This window comes from Siphateles boraxobius, unplaced genomic scaffold (assembly GCF_051911475.1).
Source record: "Siphateles boraxobius isolate OS27281-9 unplaced genomic scaffold, OSU_SipBor_1 40, whole genome shotgun sequence".
In the NCBI taxonomy this organism is placed as follows: domain Eukaryota; kingdom Metazoa; phylum Chordata; class Actinopteri; order Cypriniformes; family Leuciscidae; genus Siphateles; species Siphateles boraxobius.
Genome location: NW_027509031.1, coordinates 148,062 through 174,236, shown reverse-complemented (window position 1 = coordinate 174,236; position 26,175 = coordinate 148,062). Strand labels below are relative to the sequence as shown.

General features: G+C 42.2%; 1 protein-coding gene and 1 long non-coding RNA gene across 3 annotated transcripts; one reads left to right on the top strand and one right to left on the bottom strand.

Annotated features, from left to right (window-relative positions):
* Nucleotides 1-203: 203 nt before the first annotated feature.
* LOC143706054 (uncharacterized) lies at nt 204-3,062 on the top strand. The gene is made up of 3 exons (XR_013192928.1): nt 204-221; nt 1,934-2,030; nt 2,846-3,062. It is a non-coding gene; the product is annotated as an uncharacterized LOC143706054 (long non-coding RNA).
* A 10,913-nt stretch (nt 3,063-13,975) lies between these two features.
* On the bottom strand, nt 13,976-21,224 carry LOC143706043 (uncharacterized). Of its 2 annotated transcripts, none has more exons than XM_077197588.1 (3): nt 20,773-21,224; nt 16,251-16,308; nt 13,976-15,653 (listed from the first exon to the last, which is right to left on the bottom strand). In XM_077197588.1, the coding sequence occupies exon 3, from the start codon at nt 15,640-15,642 to the stop codon at nt 14,521-14,523; it is 1,122 nt and encodes a 373-aa protein (XP_077053703.1). In that variant the 5' UTR covers nt 15,643-15,653; nt 16,251-16,308; nt 20,773-21,224; the 3' UTR covers nt 13,976-14,520. The 2 variants fall into 2 exon arrangements, with proteins under 2 accessions (XP_077053703.1, XP_077053702.1); XM_077197587.1 differs by having other exon boundaries at nt 16,251-16,305; nt 20,773-21,112.
* Nucleotides 21,225-26,175: the final 4,951 nt, after the last annotated feature.

Genomic DNA, 26,175 nt, shown 5'->3' with positions numbered 1-26,175 from the left:
AAACCCCATTCGTCGTCATCCGACGTAACTCGGAGTGACAACGAAAGGGAACAAAATTATGTTTGCAGACATTTTATTTTTTTCTACATTTTGCAAGCTTGCAAATCTTATTTTTCGATCTTGCAAAACTTTTTGAACACTTAGTTTCAACCTTTCAGAACTTTATTTTCAGTTTTGAATCTTGGCAGAATATTAATCCCATTGTAATCAGGCGCTTCTGTGTATCCTTACATCAGTCACGCTTACAGTCCAACACCTCGAGTAGCACACACTTTAGTGAGCAATTCAGTTATGCTTGTCTCTGAATGTCTCTGATTGGCTGAGGTTTTTCCGTGAATGTCTCTGATTGGCTGAGGTGTTTCTCTGAATGTCTCTTATTGGCTGAAGTGTTTCTCTGAATGTCTCTGATTGGCTGAGGTGTTTCTCTGAATGTCTCTGATTGGCTGAGTTGTTCCTGTGAATGTCTCTGATTGGCTGAGGTGTTTCTCTGAATGTCTCTTATTGGCTGAGTTGTTCCTGTGAATGTCTCTGATTGGCTGAGGTGTTTCTCTGAATGTCTCTTATTGGCTGAAGTGTTTCATTGAATGTCTCTGATTGGCTGAGGTGTTTCTCTGAATGTCTCTGATTGGCTGAAGTGTTTCTCTGAATGTCTCTGATTGGCTGAGGTGTTTCTGTGAATGTCTCTGATTGGCTGAGGTGTTTTCCTGAAAGTCTGCTCAGCTCTGGTTTCTCACTCCAGCGCTTGCATCAGTTTGTCCTTCTTTGTGTTCCAGCAATGGCCCTGCTGGACGTACTGGATCATATTCAGCCTCTGCAGGTCCGTCTTCTCGTAATGTTACAGTCCAACACCTCGAGTAGCAAACACTTTAATGAGCAATTCAGTTATGCTTTGAATGTCTCATCTGATTGGCTGAGGTGTTTCTCTGAATCTCTTATCTGATTGGCTGAAGTGTTTCTCTGAATGTCTCATCTGATTGGCTGAGGTGTTTCTCTGAATGTCTCTGGCTGAAGTGTTTCTCTGAATGCTTCTGATTGGCTGAAGTGTTTCTCTGAATGTCTCTGATTGACTGAGGTGTTTCTCTGAATGTCTCTGATTGGCTGAAGTGTTTCTCTGAATGTCTCTGATTGCCTGAAGTGTTTCTCTGAATGTCTCTGATTGGCTGAAGTGTTTCTTTGAATGTCTCTGATTGGCTGAGGTGTTTCTCTGAATGTCTCTGATTGGCTGAAGTGTTTCTCTGAATGTCTCTGATTGGCTGAGTTGTGCCTGTGAATGTCTCTGATTGGCTGAGGTGTTTCTCTGAATGTCTCTGATTGACTGGGGTGTTTCTCTGAATGTCTCTGATTGGCTGAGGTGTTTCTCTGAATGTCTCTGATTGGCTGAAGTGTTTCTTTGAATGTCTCTGATTGACTTGGGTGTTTCTCTGAATGTCTCTGATTGGCTGAAGTGTTTTTCTGAATGTCTCTGATTGGCTGAGGTGTTTCTCTGAATGTCTCTGATTGGCTGAGGTGTTTCTCTGAATGTCTCTGATTGGCTGAGTTGTGCCTGTGATTGTCTCTGATTGGCTGAGGTGTTTCTCTGAATGTCTCTGATTGGCTGAAGTGTTTCTTTGAATGTCTCTGATTGACTGGGGTGTTTCTCTGAATGTCTCTGATTGGCTGAAGTGTTTCTTTGAATGTCTCTGATTGACTGGGGTGTTTCTCTGAATGTCTCTGATTGGCTGAAGTGTTTCTTTGAATGTCTCTGATTGACTGGGGTGTTTCTCTGAATGTCTCTGATTGACTGGGGTGTTTCTCTGAATGTCTCTGATTGGCTGAAGTGTTTCTTTGAATGTCTCTAATTGACTGGGGTGTTTCTCTGAATGTCTCTGATTGGCTGAGGTGTTTCTCTGAATGTCTCTAATTGGCTGAGGTGTTTTCCTGAACGTCGGCTCAGCTCTGGTTTCTCACTCCAGCGCTTGCGTCAGTTTGTCCTTCTTTGTGTTCCAGCAATGGCCCTGCTGGACGTACTGGATCATATTCAGCCTCTGCAGGTCCGTCTCCTCCATACACATTTTTATTCATTAGTATTAAAGTGCCCTATTATGCTTTTTCATTCCCTTTAATGCAGTGTGTAATAGAGCTGTTTGTGAATGTAAAAGATGCAGATAAATGGAGTTTTTCTCTCCCAAAAGAAAGAATCAATTCTGAACTGAAACAAGTCGTCACTAATTCAGTCTCACTTCCTATGTAGGTTTGTAACTAATTAGCATAATGCCAACCTGTGGTCTCTTAGCTCCGCCCTCAAACACTGTAGTTAACTGAGACTGGAAGAGTTTGGTTCGATTTGTTCATGTCGAGAAGACGTTGTTTTCTGAGATTGATATGGTAAAACCTATGCCATGGTTACTGTTCGTATCACTGTGTGTCAAGAGCTGAGATTCAGATATGATTTTTCTTATCGTTTGCTTTCTGACCAATCAGAGCAGAGCAGCTCTCAGAAAGGCGGGGCTTAGAGACACTGAGAGGAAAGAGCTGATGATGCAGTGGAGATTATGAGGACATTAAAGAGTTTTTGATCTTGGATGAATGTGAACCTGTTGTAGGAGAAACTGAACAACATTAGGATCCTTTATTATAGTATAATAGTAGAACTTTAAAACCATTTTATAAGTATTATTTAAGCTTTCCTGTAGCTCAAATATAGACTGTCCAACAAATGCATGATTGTAAAATATAACTGCATTATTTTTACACATGCTTTGGTATATTAAAATGGTAAATGTATTGAAAATGGACATTTTCAATCTGAATGGAGCTGCATTGGTCATAATTCGTCATTTGTTGTGTGTGTGTCTGTGTGTGACAGTGTGTTTCCAGTGCTCTTCGAGTTCTTTCTGCTCATTTCACTGAAGTCAGTGTGAGATTCTTCAGGACATGAAGACCCTGCAAAAGAAAACACTCGATGAAGAGTTTGTCGGACAGATAGAGACGGTCTCGTGTTCTCTTCAGTGTTTTAGAGAACGAGAAATGGAGAGATTTGAAGCTGTTTCAGTTTTCTGTGTTTTAGAAAGGAATTAAACGTACATTTTCACAGATAATTTGTGTGCATATTTGTCTTTAATAGTTTTGAGGACTTAATAGGCATTTTATTCAAAGAACTTGTACACATATTTATTGAAGCCTATTTCTGTAACATGAAAATCAGAATTGTTTCACAAAAAATAATTGTGATTTAAAATATCAAAATGATGAAAAGATGAGATAAAATTAATAATTATGAAGTGATGACTATTAATGTCGAAACTATGACTTAGTATCTTATATTTTCGACTTTATGTGTCATAATTACGAATATATCAAAGCATTGTTGTCTCTAGTGTCGGAAATGGGATTTCACTACATATACAATAATGGTAATATACATTTATGTTGAGTACAGGTACAAATGTATAGGAAATAGATATATATTTTAAATGCACACACACAGTTTTAAATCATATATGATCTGAAAGTGTATATGTACAGTCTATGGTCGGCTACTCTGCCGCTGTTAGTGTATAAAATCTTTGAGGCGGGGCCAAAATGATTGGCAGTTTGAGGCCCAATGAATGTTCTTTTTAACAGGCCAATCAGCGAGTAGTTTACGGCAGTTGGGCCAATAGCAGAACAGCTGGGTTTCATTTTAAATCCAGGCGGTTAAACGAAAGAGCTGAGGAAACCAAATTTAGATTTTAAATTACATGGATATACAGGAATAAGAAGAGATAGGAATACTGGAGAGGGAGGAGGGGGATGTGCCATATTCATAAAGACAGGAATTCCAGATAGAATACTCGGGAAAGGTGAGGAACAGTGCCCGGTTGCATAAAGCACCTTAATTGTAATTTTCCCTTATGTTTCCCTTAAATCTAAGGGTGTTGCAGAAAAAAACCCTTAAGTGTTACTTAAGGTTTTTTTTTAAGTGAAATGCCATAAACACTTAGAATTTCTCTTAAATGTTGTTTTTTTTCACTTAAGTAATCCCTTAAAAAGCGCTTAGTGTTGCATAAAACCCCTTAACGGTCATTTCCCTAAGTATAACTTAAGGTTTGGAAATCGTAACCTTAAGAGTAACGCGGACAAAAATAGGACGACATGGCTGAATTTATGGAACCAGCTGAAGATCATTATGTGCAAAGAAGAATTTTTAAGGAATAGGGAGAACCCTTTGGACCATTTTAGCGATGAAAAATTGTTGCAAGAATACCGATTTGATCGACGCGCAATGTACAGCAATAAAGCAAACTCTTCACCACGGTGTGGTGCATAACTGTTACAATCTTAAAAGCGTAGTCTTGCTTAATCTTATCTGTTTTGTTGGCTTCTTTCTTATAAGCGCTCAGCTCTCTTTTTGCGGCCACAGAGATGTTTTCGTATTTTTTAAGGACTTCCTGAACCGTCTTTTTCTGTTTTCTTTATCCATTCCGATATCCTAGCTTAATTTATTTGATGAAACTGCGAAATTGCTAGTGTTAGTGGTTTGTGTATCTATGGCAACAACAGACTTTTAACGTGAATCCAGGATCGCTGTCGTGAAACACTTAAATGTTTCCCTTACCTAAGAGAACCATTTAAGAGATTATATGCAACACCCTTAAGTCATTCTCTTAGGTAAGGGTAAATCGCCCCTTAAGTATCACACTTAAGGGAAAAACTTGAGGTGCTTTATGCAACCGGGCACAGGAGTACATAGTGTTGGAGATGTGGGAAAGGGGAGGGGCAATTAGTATTATTAACTACTATAACCCTTGTAAAAGATTGGAATTGGATAACCTACTAAGGAGAGGAGGGCAAGATGGATCAAAAATAATCTGGTGTGCAGATTTTAATGCGCGTAGTTCAGTATGGGGAAGTATACATACAGATGCTAACGGCAAGGTAATTGAGGATTTGATGGATGAAAGAGAATTGGTCTGTTTGAATGATGGGAGAGGAACCAGAATAAATCTATCAACAGGGAAAGAGTCCGCATTGGACACAACTTTAGTGTCTAATTCACTGGCTGGAAAAAGTAATTGGGAAGTTTGGACATCTACTACAGTGGGGAGTGATCATTACCCTGTCTTTTGTTCAATAGGTCGAAGATTGGAAGTAGGTCCAGAAGATATAATTCCTAAGTGGAAGTTTGGGAAAGCTGATTGGGATAAGTTTAAGAAATTGAGTGATGATTCCATGATCAGGGTTGAGGTTTCAGGAAGTATAGATGAAGTTAACAACCAGATAACTACAGCTATTATAATGGCAGCAGAGGAAGCTATTCCTAAAGGCAGAAACAGGGTAAATAGAAAATTGGTGCCTTGGTGGAATGAAGAGTGTTATCGGGCGGTAAGAGACAGAAACAAAGCTTTTAGATTGCTTAAAAGAACTCATACTATGAATCATTTAATTCAGTACAAGAAAGATCAGGCAGTGGTTAGAAGAACAATTCGACAAGCAAAGAGGACTAGTTGGAGAAATTTCTGTGATGAAATAGGAAGAACTACACCGGTGGGAGAAGTGTGGAGAATGATTAAAAGGATGCGGGCAGACAGGAGGCAGTGGGATTACCCAGTTATGTCATTTGAAGAGGAAACAGCAGTTTCCAACAAAGAGAAAGCAGAAATTATGGCAAAATCATTTATAAAGGTACATAGTTTTGAAAATTTGGAAGAAGAAGGAAGAAGGAGAAGATTGATAACATTTAATCAGCATATTCATAAATTAAATAGGAAGGAAGATACCAAAAATTAATTGGACGAATCGTTTACCTTGGCAGAGATGGTAAGAGCAATAACAACAGCAAAACCTTCATCTCCGGGGAAAGATCAAGTTTGTTATATTATGTTAAAACAATTGGGGGGAAAATCAGTGTTGAAGTTGCTGGAGGTATATAATAAAATATGGAAGGAGGGAAAGTTACCAAATACCTGGAAAGAAGCGGTAGTGATTCCGATAAGGAAACCTGGTACGGATCCAACAAAACCCACTAGTTACAGACCGATGGCTTTAACTTCTAATTTATGTAAAATTATGGAAAGGATGATAGTAGATAGACTGACCCATGACATTGATTACTGATTAATGGCTAGATGTCAGAGTGGTTTTAGGAAGGGAAGAAGCACAATAGACTCTGTGGTAAGAATAGAGATGGAAATAAGAAAGGCACAAGCGAATAAAGAGACATTAATATCGGTATTTTTTGATATTGAAAAAGCGTACGACATGATGTGGAAGGAGGGGTTATTAATCAAAATGAATAAGATGGGTGTTGGAGGGAAAATGTTTAACTGGGTAAAGGCTTTTCTTTTTGGACGGAAAATACAAGTGAGGATAGGGACAGACATGTCAAATCAATACATAGTAGGAAATGGTACACCACAAGGGAGTGTGATAAGCTCATTACTCTTCATAATTATGATCAATGATATATTTGAAAAAGTTCCAGAAGACATTGGAAGGTCTTTGTTTGCAGATGACGGGGCGTTGCGGAAGAGAGGAAGGAATATAGATTATGTAGTCAGAAAAATACAGGAAGCAATTGATAAAGTTGTGGAGTGGGGTTATGATTGGGGATTTAGATTTTCTGTAGAAAAGACGCAGTCTGTCTTTTTTAATAGGAAAAGAGTTCAGGAAGGCATAAAGCTAAGAGTGTATGGAAGAGATTTAGAGAGGGCTGGAACTTTTAAATTTTTAGGAGTAAGTTTGGATTCACGATTGACATTTGCAGATCATATCAGAAAAATGGATGAAAAGGGGAAAAAAGTAATAAATGTGATGACATGTCTGAGGGGAAGAGAATGGGATGCGAGTAGATCATCATTGAAAGGAATATATGTGGCATTAATACGATCAGTGATTATGTAAGTGTTGTAATTGGATCGGCAGCTAAGTCTCAGTTAAAAAAGTAAGATGTAGTCCAGGCTCAGGCCCTGAGAATATGCTGTGGAGCGTTCAAAACAACTCCTGTAGCAGCCATACAGGTAGAAATGGGAGAATTACCACTAGAGTTAAGGAGGAAACAGTTAATGGCAAACTATTGGGCTGGTTTACATGGGCATAATAAGACACATTTCACTAAAGCAGTTTTCCAGGAAAGCTGATAGTATGGGAAAAATTTAAAGGAAAATTTTGGACGGATTGGAAATGAAATAGCCAAAGAATTAGAAGTGTATAATTTGAGGATGAGTCCCACGATAGTTTATCCAGAGATTGAGCCATGGAAGATAGTTTGGCCTGAGGTAGACTGGTTTGTGTTACAGGAAAAAAGGAAGGCTCAGGAGGATATTAATTTAGAAAGAGTGTTTAAAAATCGGTTGTTGGAAAAATATAATACATATATACAGATTTATACAGATGGAGCTAAGAATCCAGAGACAGAAGCAACAGGATTAGGGGTGGTGATACCAGATAAAGGAACAGGAATCAATCGGAGAACATCTAATCAATTAGAGGTTTATACAGTGGAAATGCTGGCAATATTAATTGCATTACGATGGGTAGAAAGGACGGGACAGAAAAAAGTATTGGTATGCTCGGATTCATCAGCAGTTTAAACAAGTCTTCGGTCATTCAAATCCAAAAGTCGTCAAGATATTCTGTGTGAAGTACTCCAGTCCAGTATAAGAATAGTTAACCAGGGTGGACAGGTAAAGTGTATATGGGTACCAGGACATGTAGGGGTAAGGGGGAATGAAACGGCTGATCAATTAGCAAAAAGGGCATTAACAAAAGGAAATACAGAAATGCAAGTTAGTATTAGTAAAGCAGATTACCTTTTTGTATGCACATTTTGGGATCTCTTATAAAACCTCTGGATGGAAACACCAAATGTGCATAAATAAAAATAAAAAAAAGTATGAGCTCAATTGAGTCGGATAAATTTAGCCGATAAGAAAACATGCGCATAAACTACATTGAAAGCACATTTTACCGAATAAATCCCTCGATGCGCATCAAAAAAGACGTGACCTTGCGATTGGGACGCGTAACTAACTAGCTGAACGATCTCGTCGTATTCGTTTTGCATTTGATGTAAAAGTGTTTTACTGGTATACTGTCACGGTAGACACATTCTCTGTTCCTTCTCGTCTCGTGTTTATGTTGTGGTTTGAATGCACGTGGGTAGTGGGCGTGAATGTATGACATCACCTGATCCACTTCAGCTGATCCTCATTCACTTCACCAGCTGCAGTCAATCTCACCACTCTATTTATACTTACCGCTGTTCTATCGTCCTTGTCAGATCGTTGTTTGATGTCGTTCGTGTTGGTGTTCCAGTGTCCAGTTCCTGCCTTGTGTTCCAGTTCCTGTTCTCCGTCTTCGTCTTTGGATTTCGTCTGCTGTTTCACCGTCACCGCACCATCGTCTCTTCACCACCGGATCCTGACCACCGAAGTCCCTGTGTCACCCGTTCTACATCTGCCTGTACTGCATCATCATCATCATCATCCTTATTAAATCTACTGTTTACTTGCATTTGCTTCTCGTCTATTATTACATGATGACAGAACGATCTGACCAGGAAAGAGAAGCAGCGAGTGCATCACAGAGATCGATGGAGGAATTCATTCACCATAGCATCAGGAGGATGGATTCGCAGCAGCGAGAGATCGGCGACACGGGACGCGCAGTACAGGCCTTGGTGACACAGGTGTCCGAGCTCACCCAGCAGATCCAACGCCTACAGGGTCCCACTGCGCCGCCCACACCGACCGTTCCTCCCATACCACCAGAAGGACCCTCCCAGCCAGAGCCCCGTCTTCCAGTGCCAGAGCATTATGCCGGTGAGACTACCTTTTGCAGAGCTTTTTTGACCCGCTGTACTATGCATTTCGCTTTACAGCCCCGCACGTTCAACACGGAACAAGCGAAGGTGGCGTTCGTTCTCACTCTGCTGACGGGGAAGGCTGCGCTTTGGGGAACGGCGGTGTGGGAGAACCAACACCCATGCTGCGCCTCGTTCCAGACCCTCGCCGCCGAAATGAGGAAAGTTTTCGACAGGGCTGTCTCTGGGAGAGAGGCAGCCCGAAGACTGGCGGAACTACAGCAGGGAGAAAGGTCGGTTTCGGACTACTCTATTGAATTTCGGACCCTGGCGGCGGAGTGCGGCTGGAACGAGGAGGCGCAGTGGGATATGTTCCTGCATGGGTTGGCTGACCACGTCCAGAGGGAGATCTACGCCCTGGATCTACCCACCACTCTCAACGGGTTGGTCGACTTGGCTCTGCGGGTGGACGCTCGGCTGTCTAGGGTCGAGCGCCGAGCCCCGTCCACCCGTACCTTCGCAGGGACCGACCCTCCACGATCCAGCGGCAGGGACGTGGTCAGCCCCGTCTACGATCCCGAGCCCATGCAGGTGGGTCGAGCTCGGCTTTCCCGGGAGGAGAGGGAGAGGCGGAGATCCCAGGGCCTTTGCCTGTATTGTGGAGGAGCGGGACATTACGCATACAACTGTCCGGTAAAAGGCCAAGCCCGATAGTAAAACTGAGGCTACTATCGGGTGGGATCTCCGCTAGGAAGACCTCATCATCGATTACATCTACCTCCACACTCCTTCCGGTAAGACTAAGGTGGTCAGTCCAACAGCACGACTGCCATGCACTTCTGGACTCTGGGGCTGAAGGTAATTTTATGGACCACACTTTTGCACAGAAAATTCAGATTCCCCTCAGACCCCTCACTCACAGAATTGCCGTTCACGCACTCAATGGACAAGAACTCCCCACCATTTCCCTTTGCACTGAAGACATCACCCTCACCACTTCCGGCAACCATTCTGAGACTATTTCATTCTTCATCATGGACTCACCCCTTGCACCCGTCGTCCTCGGACACCCCTGGCTCATCCGTCACAACCCCCGAGTGGACTGGCACCATAGATCAGTACTGGAGTGGAGCAAGGAATGTCATAAGTCTTGTCTCGTGTCTGCCTGTTCGTCTGTGCCTGTTTCTGTGTTTCAGGAGGAAGCAGGGGATCTGTCTAACGTGCCCGCGGAGTACCTGGACCTGAAGGAGGTGTTCAGTAAGTCTCGTGCTGCTTCTCTCCCTCCGCATCGTCCCTATGACTGTGCTATAGATTTACTGCCAGGTAAGTCTCCGCCTAAAGGCAAGTTATATTCACTTTCTATTCCAGAAAGGGAGGCTATGGAGAAATATATTTCTGATTCTCTAGCAACCAAGTTCATTCGCCCTTCCTCTTCTCCAGCGGGGGCGGGGTTCTTTTTTGTGGGGAAGAAGGACGGTTCTCTGCGACCTTGTATTGATTACCGAGGGCTGAATAACATCACGGTAAAGAATACTTATCCTTTGCCGTTGATGTCTTCAGCCTTCGAGAGGTTGCAGGGAGCGTCCATCTTCACAAAACTGGATTTACGTAACGCTTATCATTTGGTTCGCATCAGGGAGGGGGATGAATGGAAAACTGCGTTTAACACCCCCAGGGGGCACTTTGAATATTTGGTCATGCCTTTCGGGCTGTCCAACTCCCCAGCAGTTTTCCAGGCACTGGTCAACGACGTGTTGCGAGATATGATCGATCAGTTCATATATGTCTACCTGGATGACATATTGATTTTTTCTTCTTCTCTCCAGGAACACGTGCAACACGTCAGACGAGTGCTTCAGAGGTTGCTAGAGAATGGGCTTTTTGTCAAGGCGGAGAAATGCGATTTCCATGCACAGTCGGTCCCGTTTTTAGGGTACATCGTCTCGTCTGAGGGAGTGCGGATGGACCCTGAGAAGATCAAGGCTGTGGTAGATTGGCCAAGCCCAGATTCCCGCAAGGCCCTGCAGAGGTTTCTGGGATTCGCCAATTTCTACCGGCGTTTTATTCGCAATTTTAGCCAACTAGTCGCACCTCTGACTGCCTTGACCTCCCCCAGAACTACGTTCAGGTGGTCAGACACAGCCGAAGCTGTGTTCTCCAAACTAAAGGGCCGCTTTGTTTCAGCCCCCATCCTTGTCGCCCCTGATTCTTCACGTCAGTTCGTGGTGGAGGTCGACGCATCAGAGGTGGGAGTAGGCGCAGTGTTGTCCCAACGCTCTTCCACAGACGACAGGATGCATCCCTGCGCGTTTTTGTCTCATCGTTTATCTCCAGCCGAACGCAATTACGACATTGGTAACAGAGAGTTGTTGGCAGTTAAGTTAGCGTTGGAGGAATGGCGCCACTGGTTAGAAGGGTCGGGGGTACCTTTTATTGTCTGGACTGATCACAAGAACCTAGAGTACATCAGAACCGCCAAAAGATTGAACTCCAGGCAGGCTCGATGGGCATTATTTTTCGGTCGTTTCGATTTTACTCTTTCATACCGCCCGGGTTCCAAGAACGTCAAACCCGATTCACTATCCCGTATATTTGATTTTTCCGAACGCCCGTCTACTCCCGAGTGTATTTTGCCCGAAACTCTATTCGTTTCCACACTCACATGGGAGGTCGAATCGAAGGTCAAGAAGGCCTTAGAAGGGGTAACGCCTCCGCCCGGTTGCCCACCGAACCGATTGTTTGTGCCGGAGGGATTACGGTCCGACGTTATTCAGTGGGGTCATAACTCCAACGTGGCTTGCCATCCAGGAGTTAATCGTACTAGCTTTTTGGTCAAGCAACGGTTCTGGTGGCCACTTATGGCTCGCGATATTCACGATTTTGTTTTGGCTTGCTCGGTTTGTGCCACTGGTAAGACTTCCAATCGACCTCCAGATGGGTTACTCCAACCGCTGTCGGTTCCTTCGAGACCCTGGTCCCACATCGCACTAGATTTTATTACCGCCCTCCCGCCCTCTCAGGGGAACACAGTCGTTTTGACTGTAGTGGACCGATTCTCGAAGGCAGCCCATTTTGTCCCCTTACCCAAATTACCCTCAGCTAAGGAGACAGCGGTTACAGTCGTAGATCACGTTTTTCGTTTACATGGCCTTCCGATTGACGTGGTGTCCGACAGGGGACCCCAGTTCGTGTCCAAATTTTGGCGAGAGTTTTGCAGATTACTGGGGGCGACGGTTAGTTTGTCCTCAGGGTTTCATCCCCAGAGCAATGGTCAAACCGAGAGAGCCAACCAGGATTTGGAGAGAGTGTTGCGATGTTTGGTTTCCAAGAATCCTTCCTCTTGGAGTCAACAACTCTCCATGGTGGAGTACGCCCACAACACGTTGCCAGTGTCGGCTACGGGCCTATCTCCGTTTGAGTGTAGTGTAGGTTACCAGCCACCAATTTTTCCCAGTCTGGAATCCGAGGTCGCGGTCCCCTCCGCTCACGCCTTTGTTCAGAGGTGTCACCGTACCTGGACTAGAGCCCGTGAGACTCTACTCCAGGTGGGGGCGCGCACTAAGGCTAAGGCCGATCGCCACAGGTCGAAGCCTCCCGTATACGTCGTTGGTCAAAAGGTGTGGCTTTCAACCAAGAACATTCCTCTTCGCTCCGTATCTAACAAACTTGCTCCCAAATTTATTGGCCCGTTTGCTGTCACCAAGATCATTAGCCCGGTGGCAGTCCGCCTCAAATTGCCTCCCGCGTACAGGAGGATCCATCCCGCCTTCCATGTATCTAAAATTAAACCCGTGTTTCATTCTCATATTAATCCGCCTGTCCCGGTTCCTCCCCCACCGCGACTCGTAGATGGGGAGACCACGTATTCGGTTAATCGTATACTGAACTCCAGGCGGAGAGGACGCGGATTCCAGTACTTGGTGGACTGGGAGGGTTACGGTCCGGAGGAGAGAAGTTGGGTGCCTGCTAGAGACATACTGGATCACTCCCTCATCGATGATTACAATCGACAGGGTAAGGAGTCTGGGAACGCCAGGAGGCGTTCTTAGGAGGAGGGGTACTGTCACGGTAGACACATTCTCTGTTCCTTCTCGTCTCGTGTTTATGTTGTGGTTTGAATGCACGTGGGTAGTGGGCGTGAATGTATGACATCACCTGATCCACTTCAGCTGATCCTCATTCACTTCACCAGCTGCAGTCAATCTCACCACTCTATTTATACTTACCGCTGTTCTATCGTCCTTGTCAGATCGTTGTTTGATGTCGTTCGTGTTGGTGTTCCAGTGTCCAGTTCCTGCCTTGTGTTCCAGTTCCTGTTCTCCGTCTTCGTCTTTGGATTTCGTCTGCTGTTTCACCGTCACCGCACCATCGTCTCTTCACCACCGGATCCTGACCACCGAAGTCCCTGTGTCACCCGTTCTACATCTGCCTGTACTGCATCATCATCATCATCATCCTTATTAAATCTACTGTTTACTTGCATTTGCTTCTCGTCTATTATTACATGATGACATATACAGTGTGCAAGAAGAACACGTTCTTGTTTTTTTGACTTAAGCCCCATGACTGGACTCATTCTGCATCACTAAAGTTCTCTGTTATACCATTACATGTTGTCATAGGTGACATCTGATGTGTGTAAACGCAGTGTGGAATGAAAGAAAGGCTGCTTTGAAAGCTCAGGTTGGCTTGTGTGTTGTCACTACGTTGTGTGTGTGTAGATATGTATATTGGAGAAGTTTTTTTACTGAGCTCTTTATAATGTGAAAGCATCCTCTGCACTTCTGTTTCTGGCCCTCCTAACATCCCCAAATCATGCAGTTGTTCTCACGAGTGGGTTTTCCTAAAACCTTATTGACTGATCAAGGATCAAACTTCATGTCCAAACTTCTGACATGTGTACGGTTTGGTAGGCATTTAAGCATAAGTGGTGCATTGTGGGATTGAATGAGTGCAGTCTATAACGTCCACTGGTTTCGGACACACTACAAATGGCTGTTCCCTCCAAAAGTGCCCTATTTAAGGCTATCGGGATGATTTCAGACACAGCCCTCATCACACGCTGACTGATGGAGATTCAATCAAGCGCTGTACAAGTGTGGCACGAGCTCACAGGTGAATTAAAAAATGTTTTATTACCTCCACCTCTCTCGGGAGAAATTGTGTGAAATCGTTGATGCTCGTACTATTGAAAAAGAGGACAAACTTGTTGAATTTTGGCAGGAATGAAGATGTGTTTTCCATTTATTGCTCATATGCAATGAGGAAATTGCCATTTCACATCAAATTCATGTGCTGTTTTCCTCCATTCTTCTTCAGAAGTTTGTGTCTGAAAACATGACATTAGATTAACAACAGTTTATGATCCCAGCTTTTAAAGTAATGGATCCTTAATAAATGTTGTATTAGGGCTAAATAGGCAATTTCTCATTTTAGATTAAGTCATGCAAGAGTCAAGGCAAGTTAAGTTTTTTTAACAGCACACTTCATACACAATGTGTTTTACATGAAACAGGTTTAAAATTATCACAACAAGTGCAAAAGAAAAACAAAGAATAAGGCATTGATGAAAATGGATTTAAAATGTGATTAAAAGATTTTTAAAAAGGACATATTTATGTGTTGTAATCCTGCCATTATTATACATTAATTCTATGAATAGTAAGTGTTCCTATAGACAGTAATTAAGCCTTAAATTTGCATTAATTTACATTTATGTACTGTAATTAATAATGTTTTGATGAACATTAAAAACTCCTTTAAACTATACCAGCCTCCTCTCTGCCTGTTTTTAAATCAACGTTTGCAGCAGATCCTGATAATCTGTCAGAAGTCAGAGTTAAGGTATTTACTCGAAGCCCGTGTTGAACAGACGGCAGCGGGACGTCAGTCGGAGGGTTCGGCTGATCGGTAATCTTCAAATCCCGGCAGAACAACACCGGTTCTGATCCGAGACCCAGCTGGAACTGCCACAGATACAGACGCTTGTTTGGCTTCAGATCAAATGATAGTAGCTCTTCCTCCTCAGTCTCTTCATTCCAGTTTTCCTTCACAGCGTCCACACTTGCACCTCCATATTCTCCCGATAAGGAGAACTGATACTGTGAAATTAACGCTGCGAGTTTTCTAGCTCTGATCGTGGCCGGCGTTTTTATCTTCCATTTCTGTGTGATCTGGGACATCTTCTCCTTATTGTATCCGACCTTTTTAGTAATTTTCTTTTGCCATGTCACTGGTGTGAGACTGTCATTACTTACAGTTTTAATGTTCACCCACTTGCTGAACGCTGGCCCGTTGGTTATGGACAGCCCTCCTGGCAGAAAGTTCAGGACATCGGGGTGAACAGAATAAACACCAACACTGTCGTCCTCAAAGTCGTTACAGCTGTAGTAGTGAACTCCCCACTTGGTTGGCTTGAGGAAGTAGAAGCGAAATTGCAGACCCCAGTAATAGAGACCATCTCTGCAATTGGGATGCAGGGGAAATTCACCAGAATGTGAGTTTTTACTCAGGTCTATTGTTCTTCTGTAAGTGCCCTTCTCCTGGAAGATGATGTAATACCATCCAAAGGCTGACAGGTAATGGTCTCCGCCCCGAAAGTTAGGATGAAGTGTGAAGACTGAGGAATCAGTGTCTTTTGACAGATCAGTGACTCTGCGATAGTCATTACCGTTAATGATGTAAAACTTCCTTTTGTGAGCAAAGTAATGTTCTCCATGTTGGCAGGAGGGGTGCAGGGCATGAATACTGAGGTCCGACCCTTTGTTTAAATTACTTGCCTTCATATAGCAGCCGAGATCAGAGCGGATTATATAGCAGTGACCCTTTGTTCCACAGAAATCAACACCTTTTATTTTGCGCTTGGGAATAATACCTGCCATTCTGCCTTAACCTGCAACACAAGATAACAACAAAAACAGCTTTGAGTTTTGAGGTATTTTCCCCCACACTCTTTAAAATAGTCAAGGTCATATATAAAGACGAGAGATTTGTCCCTCTCAGCACTTCTGTGTTTAGTCAGTTTGTAATAGTTGTGATTTGCTGTTTTCTTCAGCATCAGCATTTACAGGGTTAATGAGGAGAGTTTAGGAAGTGTGTATGTGAAAATATAAGATCTGTGTAGGCTGATGTTACTGGTGTTCTGCATTAAATATTTCAACAAAAATCTCCTTTGTTTGTCTTTCTGAACACATTACAATACATTTGCAATCACTTCACCAGAAATCTTTCTTCATCCGTACATTAGTTATGTCTGCCCTTCATACTTTTAGCTGTTCTGTCGACTTCTTGCTTACAAAGTTACACTACAAATTCATATCTGTTTAAAAAAGCATGGTAACAAAATGACATGTACAATTTGCTTTCGAAGACTTTTTTTTTATTAGGTATTCTTAAATCATGTTAAAAAGATGGCCTACCTACGAGATCATGAACACAAATACAGGTCTTCGTATGAGAACCGAATGTTCTTTATTAGAAACATACTCACTTAGATGTGTGTATCCAGATCTGACGGGCAGCTTCAGTCTGAGAGAGATATCTGACTGCTTAAAACAAAAACAAAATGTAAATTGTTTTAATTTAAGCAAAAACTCACTTATTATTTTTTTCAGGAAACTTCTTGATTTAGAATATTTAGATATTTGGACTGCAAACAAGACAAAAACACTGAGTAATAAAAGCATGTTTTGCAGTGTAGGGAACGAGCTGTGTGTGTGCTGAAGGGGAATGGCCACACATGGCAGGACCAGATAAAGTCTGCAGTGTTCAGGTGCTTATTTAAGATGAACTGCAGTAAAGTGTAGGAAATGCTCTTTAACAGTGACCACCGCTGACACACCGTCACACCAACACTAGACTGAAGAGCTTCTTCTAACTCATAACACACTCCATGATGATTGCAGAACAACACAAACTCGACTCTGAAGCGACAGCTTGAATGTGTGTGTGCAAGAACGCTTCCTTATATTCCTTATAAACTTCTCGGCCGGGTGTGATATTGCAAATCTTGCACGCCGATGTCCATTGGCTCGTTTAGTTTACACTCAAAGATGATTGGTGAGATCCCAATTCGTCAGTTCACGTCTGACGTTACGTCAAACTGTTAGGGAACTCGTTATTTGTGGATACCCTTTTAATGTGTTAACGATACTATATATGAACTAAGAATTAACTAGTTTGCAAATAATTTATAATCACTTTATTATTGTATGTAATACCACTGTATTATGTGTTACCACTGAAGGGTGTAAGACAATATGTAATGGATAAAAATGAATGATGAAAGGATTAATCCAAATTGATTAAAGGGGTCATATAATGGTAAAAGCACTTTTTCAAGTTGATTGTACTGAAATGTGTGTTGGCAGTGCCTGTACACAACCATCACATAATGATAAAAATCCATCCAGTGTTTTTGTTTTAATCTCCTTATATGTTTTGCCCTGCCTCAAATTGAGCCCCTCCAACGATTGTTGATTGACAGCAGCGTTTCCACACAGACCCGCCCTGAGCGAGCTGTCAGTCATCATAGTCCGCTATTGTTGATGCGCTGGAGCAGAATGGCGTCTAAGCGATTGTGGTGTTCTGTTCTTGGGTGTACCGGTAATAACGAACACAGTCATTTTGATGTTCCTAAACTCGAACCGCTGAAGACGCAGTGGCTGAGTTTTATTTTCGAAGGGAATATTCCCCACGAGCAACGTCAATGCTTTCATGTTTGCACTAATCTTTTCTCACCAGACTGCTTTATAAACGAGGGTCAGTATAAAGCTGGTTTTGCTAAGAAGCTGCTCCTGAAAAAAGAATCAGTACCAACTATTCATGTCCCTGCTGCACTTCGATTAACCTTTATATTAATCTTTGCAAATCGTTTGCATGCTTCACGATGAATGCAGCTAAGGTTTACACTCAGGGTATATTACGGCATGTTTTCTATGTACGACATTCTCAATATAATTCATAATCCCACATTTATAATGAACAACGCATTATGGTTATTGATACTGTGTACATCAGTAAACACAGCGTTCGTATCTCACTACCAGAGCCAGACAGTAACGGAGTACATTTACTTGAGTACAGTACTTGAGTACAATTTTGAGGGATCTGTACTTTACTCGAGTATCATTTTTGGGGATTACTCATGACTTTACTCAAGTACATTTGAGAGGCAAATATTGTACTCTTTACTCCACTACATTTCTATCCATAACCGCGAGTACCCATTACTTCTAAAAAAAAAAAAGGAGAAAAAAAAATCTCGGAAACCCTCAATTTGTTGTTTCCCTCTCAAACGTGATTGGATTGTGCAGGCGCCACTGATTGGGACAGCCTATCAGCAAATCACCTTCACCTTCAGCTCTGAACTGACGCCAAAGTAAACTCCATGGTCAGATTTATGTGGGTTCAAATGTGGGTGCAAAAAATCCATTAAAACTCTAGCAGAGGTTTGTCAGAGCGTTGCCATTGTGCATTGCCTTGTGGGCAAGTGAGAAATGTTAAATAAAGCAACATGGTAAAAAGATGAAAATGACTTGAATTAACTTTCAATTCCTTTTAGATTATCAAAGGTATTAACATTAACATTTTTCATAACTCCATGTAGGACGTTTCTGTACATAAATGTAAGCACGGTTCGCGTACCTACCCCGAAGTGATAAAATAAAATTCAGTATCAAATTTATAGGCAAAGACAAGTAGTTTGTTTAGGCATGGTTTGTAGGGAATTACAAACCTGCCCACATATATTCGAACACACATAACTATAGAATCAATTCTTAATGCGCATGTGAACGCCATCAGCGTTTATCACAGGTTCACGTTTAAAGTCTGTTTAGAGAGAACGGTGTCATCTTAGCGGCCCCTAATTTAATAACAAATGATCATTTCGACGGAAGTGAATCAATCAAAACTAACTGTAGCTGGAAAATAACATTATTCAAGAACCGCTATAAAACCAAACCAATCTCTGTTACCTTAAATTATATGTTTATCTCTGAAAAGCCACTTTGAAACAATCTACATTGTTAAAAGCGCTATATAAATGAAGATGACTTGACTTGACACTGTGGCAGTAGTAATGCAATATTTAGAAAATTTACTCTTGTACTCTTGATACTCAAGTACTTTTAAAAACAAGTACTTCAGTACTTTTACTTAAGTAGACATCTGACTGTAGTACTTTTACTTGTTCTTGAGTAAAATTTACCAAGGGGTATCTGTACTTTTACTCAAGTAACGAAGCTGTGTACTCTGTCCGCCTCTGCTCACTACTCTACCCTGCCAGTACATACAAAGATAGATCAAAGTGACATTACGTTAACCAACCATCCAGAAACATCCTGTTCGAGCCTTAATTGTCGAACTTCTTCGGGCCGTCATCTTGTTCCGGGTCCGACTTAAATTGATTGGTTCAAACTGATACGGTTGCACAGATGTGTCCTCCGAGACTCCCGCTGCCATTCTCTCTCCAAAATATACCCTCAACTGTTGTCAAGGCAACACTCGTGCGTGTGTTGTGTCAGAATGCTCCACAGAACAGAGGGGCGGAGTCAGCAAAGCTCATTATCATTTAAAGACACATGCACTTAAACGGCGTGCTGAAAACAGAGCCGTTTTTGACCAGGTAAAATTAGTGTTTTCTTACAATACTAATGAGAATTTTTAATTCAAGTATATTACAAACTTTTCATTTAGACCCTAAAGAATCATATTAACTTGTATGAAAATGGCATTATATGACCCCTTTAATAGAATTATATAATGCAGATTATTAACAGTAGATTATTAATTATGCTGGATACAGGTGAAACCCATAACTAGAAAGCAAGTGATACAAATAACAAGCTTTTTATGACTTCATCAAACACTAGTAGAATTTGACTGCACATTTAAGGACAACTAATACACTATATAACGTAGACTTTTTTGATAAATGACATGCGGCAGATCTGTCTTTTTTGATCTGATCTATCAGTTTTTTTTTAAAAATGCCTTAAAAATGTTGTATTTTATACTGTAATTGAACTCCTGCATATATAGCACTATACTGTAGTGCAGAAGTCTGTTTGTAATAGTTGTGATTTGGTGTTTTCTTCAGCATCAGCATTTACAGGGTTAATGATGAGAGTTTAGGAAGTGCGTATGAGGAAATATAAGAGCTGTGTATGCTGATGTTACTGCGGTTCTGCGTTGTGCATTAAAACTTTCAACGAAAAGCTGCTTTTTTGTCTGTATTAAGACATTACAAAAGGGGAGAGTGGGGGACGATTTCCTTGGGTTTTCAGAGACTGTTTTTATTGGAAAGCCAACATTTTTATATGTATATTTCTGAAATACATTCGGCTACATGGACACAGTCACCTCTGATAGCAGAGCACACTAAATTATAATGTAGACAAATGCATTTTCTGTTAAGCTGCTTTAAAAAAATTGCGTACAATATTTCTTCAAATGGCACAATATATCATCTAAAGATTACAGTAATGCATGCCTGATGTTATTTAATTCTACATGTAGATTTTGCTCTGAGCCACATAGACCCAAAATCATTCAAGATTCGCAAAATGCTACAACCAGATTACTGTACTCACACAACAATTAGCAAAGTCTATTTAGGCAATTAGGAATCTAATTAGGAAAAATAAACTAGTCCGAAATACAGATAATAATTTGAAGCACGATAAAGAGTTAAAGTAGACAGGAGAATAAACGGAGTCAAAAAAAGAGTTCAAATCAGCTCCGGGTGGATATTAAGAATATACTGCGATGTGTGACATTTAGGAAAACCAAGCTGAAGTCTTAAAGATTCTTGAAGTTCATCTAAAAAACAAAAACAAAACCCGGACAGATTCGGCAGGGCAGATATATCAGGGCAGACTTCAGTACTTTCACTGAGATCATGAAACAAACAATCACAAACTGAGGTTGTGTTGCTTTTCTTTCACTTTTAAAACTGTTATACATTGAATGTTATTAATGGAGAATAAATATATGAAAAATGTACTTACATGTCTACTGTATCAGTGAAGTAATCTGTCTTCTAATGCCAGCAGCAGAACACGAACCTTCACTCGATTTGACTTTATAAATTACAGAAACCACTCCTTAACAACTTACAAGTTAAAGCACAAGTTTGTGTCACAATGTCCTCTGAATATTTTTGAGAGTAACAGGATGTATGAGCTGGGTGGAGAAACTGAAGAAAAACTTTGATGGTGCTTCTTGTAGCGCTAGATCGAATACAGAAACGGAAACTGTTCTGTTTTGCTTGTGTTCTTTGTGCCCTAATTAGGACCCAAGCCCTGAAAGGGTGAAGTCCCTATAGAAGACAACCGTTTCCAAAGCAAGAGAGATTATGCGAATAATTAGACAACAAGAGCGATTGAATATAAGATTGATGAAACTTTTGAAACAATCAGTTGATGAAGAACATTTTGAGGAAAATTGTTTGAAATATAGAATGAACAAACTAGTGGAGGGTGTGGAATTTCATTTGAAACTTGACTCCGCCTGCTGAGTTTGTTTCCGGTAAATCATGATGAAAGTGTGATGGGTAGATCATGAAGAAAGTGTGATGGGTAGATCATGATGAAAGTGTTATCCTCTCCTCGAGAGCCCGGTCTCTTCCCTGTGCATGCACACTGGTGTCTTCGTGGGTCCAGGAAGGGATATGTCCAATATGTGAGTCGTCGGAACCGCGGTCCGGAATAGAGAATCATGCGTGACGCCGCTGACAGGCTAGGATGCCGGGCTGCTATTCCTCTCAGTTGTCGTGGCTAAAGAGGACAAGCTGCGATGCCAAAGCCGCCGCCCCTCGCGCCTCAGAGCGCAGAGAGAGAGAAGCGTGTGTGACCGCCGGACACGTACCGCCCCTTTACCTGGACCCATCCCATCTGTTCACTACCCATCCTTTCACTATTCCCTGGCACGACGAAGACACCAGATCCCCTTTTATTTTAAAAATGTAAAAGTTTTTGGACATTTTATGTTTATTTACTTGAATAAATGTGTTATTAAACAATGTCTCGTTTGCTCCTCCCGCCACAACAGCAATAAACAGACTCAATACTATTCAGAGTTTGAGGGCAGTCCTCATTATAATTTTATTATTTTTTGCAGAGGCAAAAGCTAAATACTCCACTCTATGCCAGCTGGAAGTTCCATGGGCCCAATTACACAATTACATTTTAAAGCTCAAACTCTGTCTTTGCTCGATATGTGTTCTCGGCTAAGAATGTCAGGTGTCTTCTCTTGATCTTCTGAGGGTTGTGGTCTGTAGCTGGCTTCCGTTTCCTCTCTCTCTCTCTCTCTCTCTCTCTCTCTCTCTCTCTCTCTCTCTCTCTCTCTCTCTCTCTCCAAAAGATCGTCCTCACCGAGAGCCCTAAAGACCATGCTTTTTAAAATAACAAATAACGCACAATATCTCTACATTTACGCACATGTTGCTTCTACTTGTGTTAACATATTTCCTGCATGCATTAATTGTTACATTATTTACGTCAATTGCTTTATTTACCTGCGTCAACGCTTTTCGTGTTTGTGTCAACTATTGGCATTACTATTGCGTCACTATTGGCATTAGAAATACACACATTTTATTGTACATTTAATTAGTTTTCTACCTTTCTAGACATTTAATTCCTGACTGTCTTCATATTTGGCAGTTACACACAACAATGCTCTTGCCCCCCAGAACCCATATTCACCCACACACATAATGCAACATGTGTCATCTTTACAGGATGTGGTATACACACAGTGCACCATAAATAATGGTGACTTGACTCCAAAAGTGTGACAGTTGTGCTACCCGATGCATCCACCAATGTTAGTAGCTGTGGGAACGAGGTGAGGCCGGTGGTGTGATTGATAATGAGCCTTACCTGCGCGTCACACCGGTCTCGCGTTTCTCAGTAGGGGATCTCCAGATTGCACACAAAAGTAGTAGTTGTTCCATGCCCTGGCGCGGTTAGCGATCACACTACATGCGTACCGTGCCTCAGCCCAACTGAACCACGCTCTGGCCCACCTCTTCTAAACGGGCCAGGGACTGTTAAACGAACCGCCCCCGGCACAGTACAGAGCGATCACACTAGTCAACCGAACCAGACTTTGGGGGTCAAACGTGCCACGGCACAGTTCAGATTGCCTAGTGTGAGTACAACCTAAGAATCCAATTGTGGTATTATGAGATGAATGTCTGAAAAATATTTGTTTGTATAGAGATATCCCAACATACATACAACATACCAAGGTTGCTAACCAGTCGCAACAGTGTGGGCTGTGGGAGTGCATGAGCAGGCGAAGAGCTGTCCTCTGAGGGCAAAGGGCCAGCTGTGATGCACTGAACGAAAGACTAACCGACCCCACGGTAGGCTTTGTTGTTATCTGAACCGTAAGCCTAGGGGGTACGGTAGTGAGCAGAGTAGACCCTGAGATAATATAATCGATAAAGAGAATATTATACGTCTACCTGACTCCGCCTGAATCTAAAGAGTAATATGAATAGAGGAAGTGGCTCGTGAACAAGATAGTTACATGGTCATGGTCGAAACCACCCAGAGGGTGACGCGGCACAATAGTTTTGTTCGATGTCAACATTATGGTGATAAGTGTTTGCTGTGGTTGGGGACTTGATGCTTGACTTTCAATAAATTAATTATCTTTCAACAACTGCAGTAGTGTTTAATTAAGAATACGTGTGCATTGAAAGAGAATTAAGAAACAGATCAGTTGAAGAAGTGATTGAAGAAGTTTCATGATTATCAAACAACACTAAATCAAGAGTAATAGAGTGTATGATTTGTGGAAATCTTGTTATATTAAATCAAATCGCAGAAGTGTAGTGATAGGTGAAAGTATTTGGTACATGCTCTAAACAGTACACTCATTACATTACATAAATAGACAAAAATATACAAAATACAAATATCCACAATACCAAAGTGTGGTACCCATGGGAAATGTGCACACAAATATTATAGAATTACTAACATATATAATATTATACTATATTTACTATACTATATATTTACTATATTTTTCTTTTATATGGACATTGATAAAGGACTCTTGAGGCTGGTGACAACGAGACACACGGAGGGTTGAACCGACGACTGTCTTCATGCTGAGGTTAAGGTGGTTTCAGAAGGACAACGGAGAACAACGTCATGGCAGATCATATAAGGAAACGCTTGGTGTGGGACATCAGAAAAGACCTCATCTCACTGACTGATGAACTGTTCCACATCGACAAGGTCATCGGGCCAGCACAAGGTAAAAACTCTGAACTGGACCTTGTGGACAGTGAATGGTTGTTTCGAGTACATCAATGCCTTCATGTCAAGTGAGTCTTTGTTCGAAATTGAGGACCAATGTATGAATGAACTGTTCACATTGCAAGAGACTGTAAAATCAGTAAAACAGAGTTGCACTGCTGTATGTACATCTGATGTTGATACAAACACTCACCTTGCACACGTGTTACATCCACCGCCCACTGATGACACTTATGGCGCTTTTCCACTGCATGGTACGGCTCGGTACGGCTCAGTACGGTTCGGCTCGGCGCGGCACGGTTCGGCTCGGTTCACTTTAGCTCGGTTGCTTTTCCACTGCAGTCAGTACCGCTTCAAAGTGGGTGGGATTATGACTGATCGTTATAGTTTATCCGCTCCTCGGCAACTAACAAGAGGAACGTCTGCGCTTCTCATCCACTGACCACGATTCAGCCATTTCTTTTTTGGAAGTTTTTTTTTCTTCAAGCAAGTCAAGCAAGTAGTTTTAAAACATTGGAGGCTGTTACTGGCTATTTAAATCTAGCGGGTTTGATGTCTCGCAAATACAATGACGCTGGTAGTGACGATTCTGTCTGTCTGATCAATCAGTGATCTACAGTGCTTCCACGTCACATTTTAGTATCGGTACGGTACGCTTGGAACCTCAACAGAGGTGGTACCATTTAAAGCGAGCCGAAGCGAGCCGTACCGTACCGTACCATGCAGTGGAAAAGCGCCACAAGTGAGCCGTGCCGAGCCGAGCCGTACCGTACCATGCAGTGGGAAAGCGGCAAAGCGTGCCGTACCGAACCGAACCGTACCGTACCATGCAGTGGAAAAGCGCCATTATATGACACCACCACATGTGAATGAAAACATTTGTTTTCATACCTGAAACAAACAGACATGCATAAAATGCTTGCAGAATACGAAGAAATTGGCAGAAAAATCTGCCAGTACATGACACCTACCCACTTGCACACTAACTTGACTAGCTAGACTCACACTGTAGTGCAGGGGGGTGCCAATGTAGAACAGATGAACCAGACTGAGCAGCACAAACGTGTAGATCATAACTCTGCATTTCCTATGAGGGGGTTTCAGTATATCCAGCCTGCGAGTTTAAGATACATGGAGGCCAGATTGGGGATCATTCGTTAGACATAATGTACAACAATGTGTGCAGGCAAATAGACAACGGCCTAAAAGAGAACTTCAGCAATGCCGACATTGTAAGAGGGGTACTGCGAATTATCAAGCCAGGCATTTTTAAAGATATGCTGATGAACAAAGGTGTAGCTGAGCTAAAAGGGTTCTTACAATCACACTTGGGGGACTGTAATTGCACAGAGCTGTTCCAAGAACTGATGTGCACCAAGCAGATTAAACATTATACCCCTCAGCAATTCCTATACCGAGTCATGGGGCTGAAACAGAAGATACTTTTTGCAGTGAGACTAGCTGATTCAGATCGAAAGTATAATTCAGCCACCGTTCAGGATGTGTTTTTACATACAGTGTACCAGGGCCTGAGTCACCGATGCAAAGACATCCGCAGCGAACTGAAACCGCTGCTTGCTGACAGTAATGTGACTGATGATGCCATTCTCCGACATGTCATGAAAGTCACACGCGATGAAAATGAGAGGCTGCGGCGGCTGGGTCCACCAACCAGAACAAAACAGTCCATGGCGAGTAGTGCCCAAGTCCATGATGAACCTGGCAATGATGTAGGAGGGAGGACAGGCTGCTGCAAAAAAAATCCAGGACTACCCAATCAAACATCTGACTGCGAGTATTGACTCTCTAACTAACATGGTCGATACACTACAACACTCCATGGCAGCACGGGTCGAGGGGGTTGCCAATGCTCCACCAGTCAACCAGTTTCCCACCGAGTGAGCCGTTTGAATGGAATTTGAAATTTGAATGGACTTACTGTGAGGGCTTGATACAGGTGCACAGGTCACCATAGTTTATTGCATGTGGAAGGAGAAATAACTACCCAGTGTTGAGGTGTCGCCACTGTGAGACTTACTGGGATGTGGAAATGAACTGGAGGTCTATGCTGTGAATGGGGATCCAATTCCATTCGACGGATGGACAGTCATTACAGTCAACTTGCTAGGAAAT

Excerpts from the sequence above, each read along its gene's own strand:
- LOC143706043 (XM_077197588.1), bottom strand. The coding sequence starts at position 15,642 with ATGGCAGGTATTATTCCCAAGCGCAAAATAAAAGGTGTTGATTTCTGT.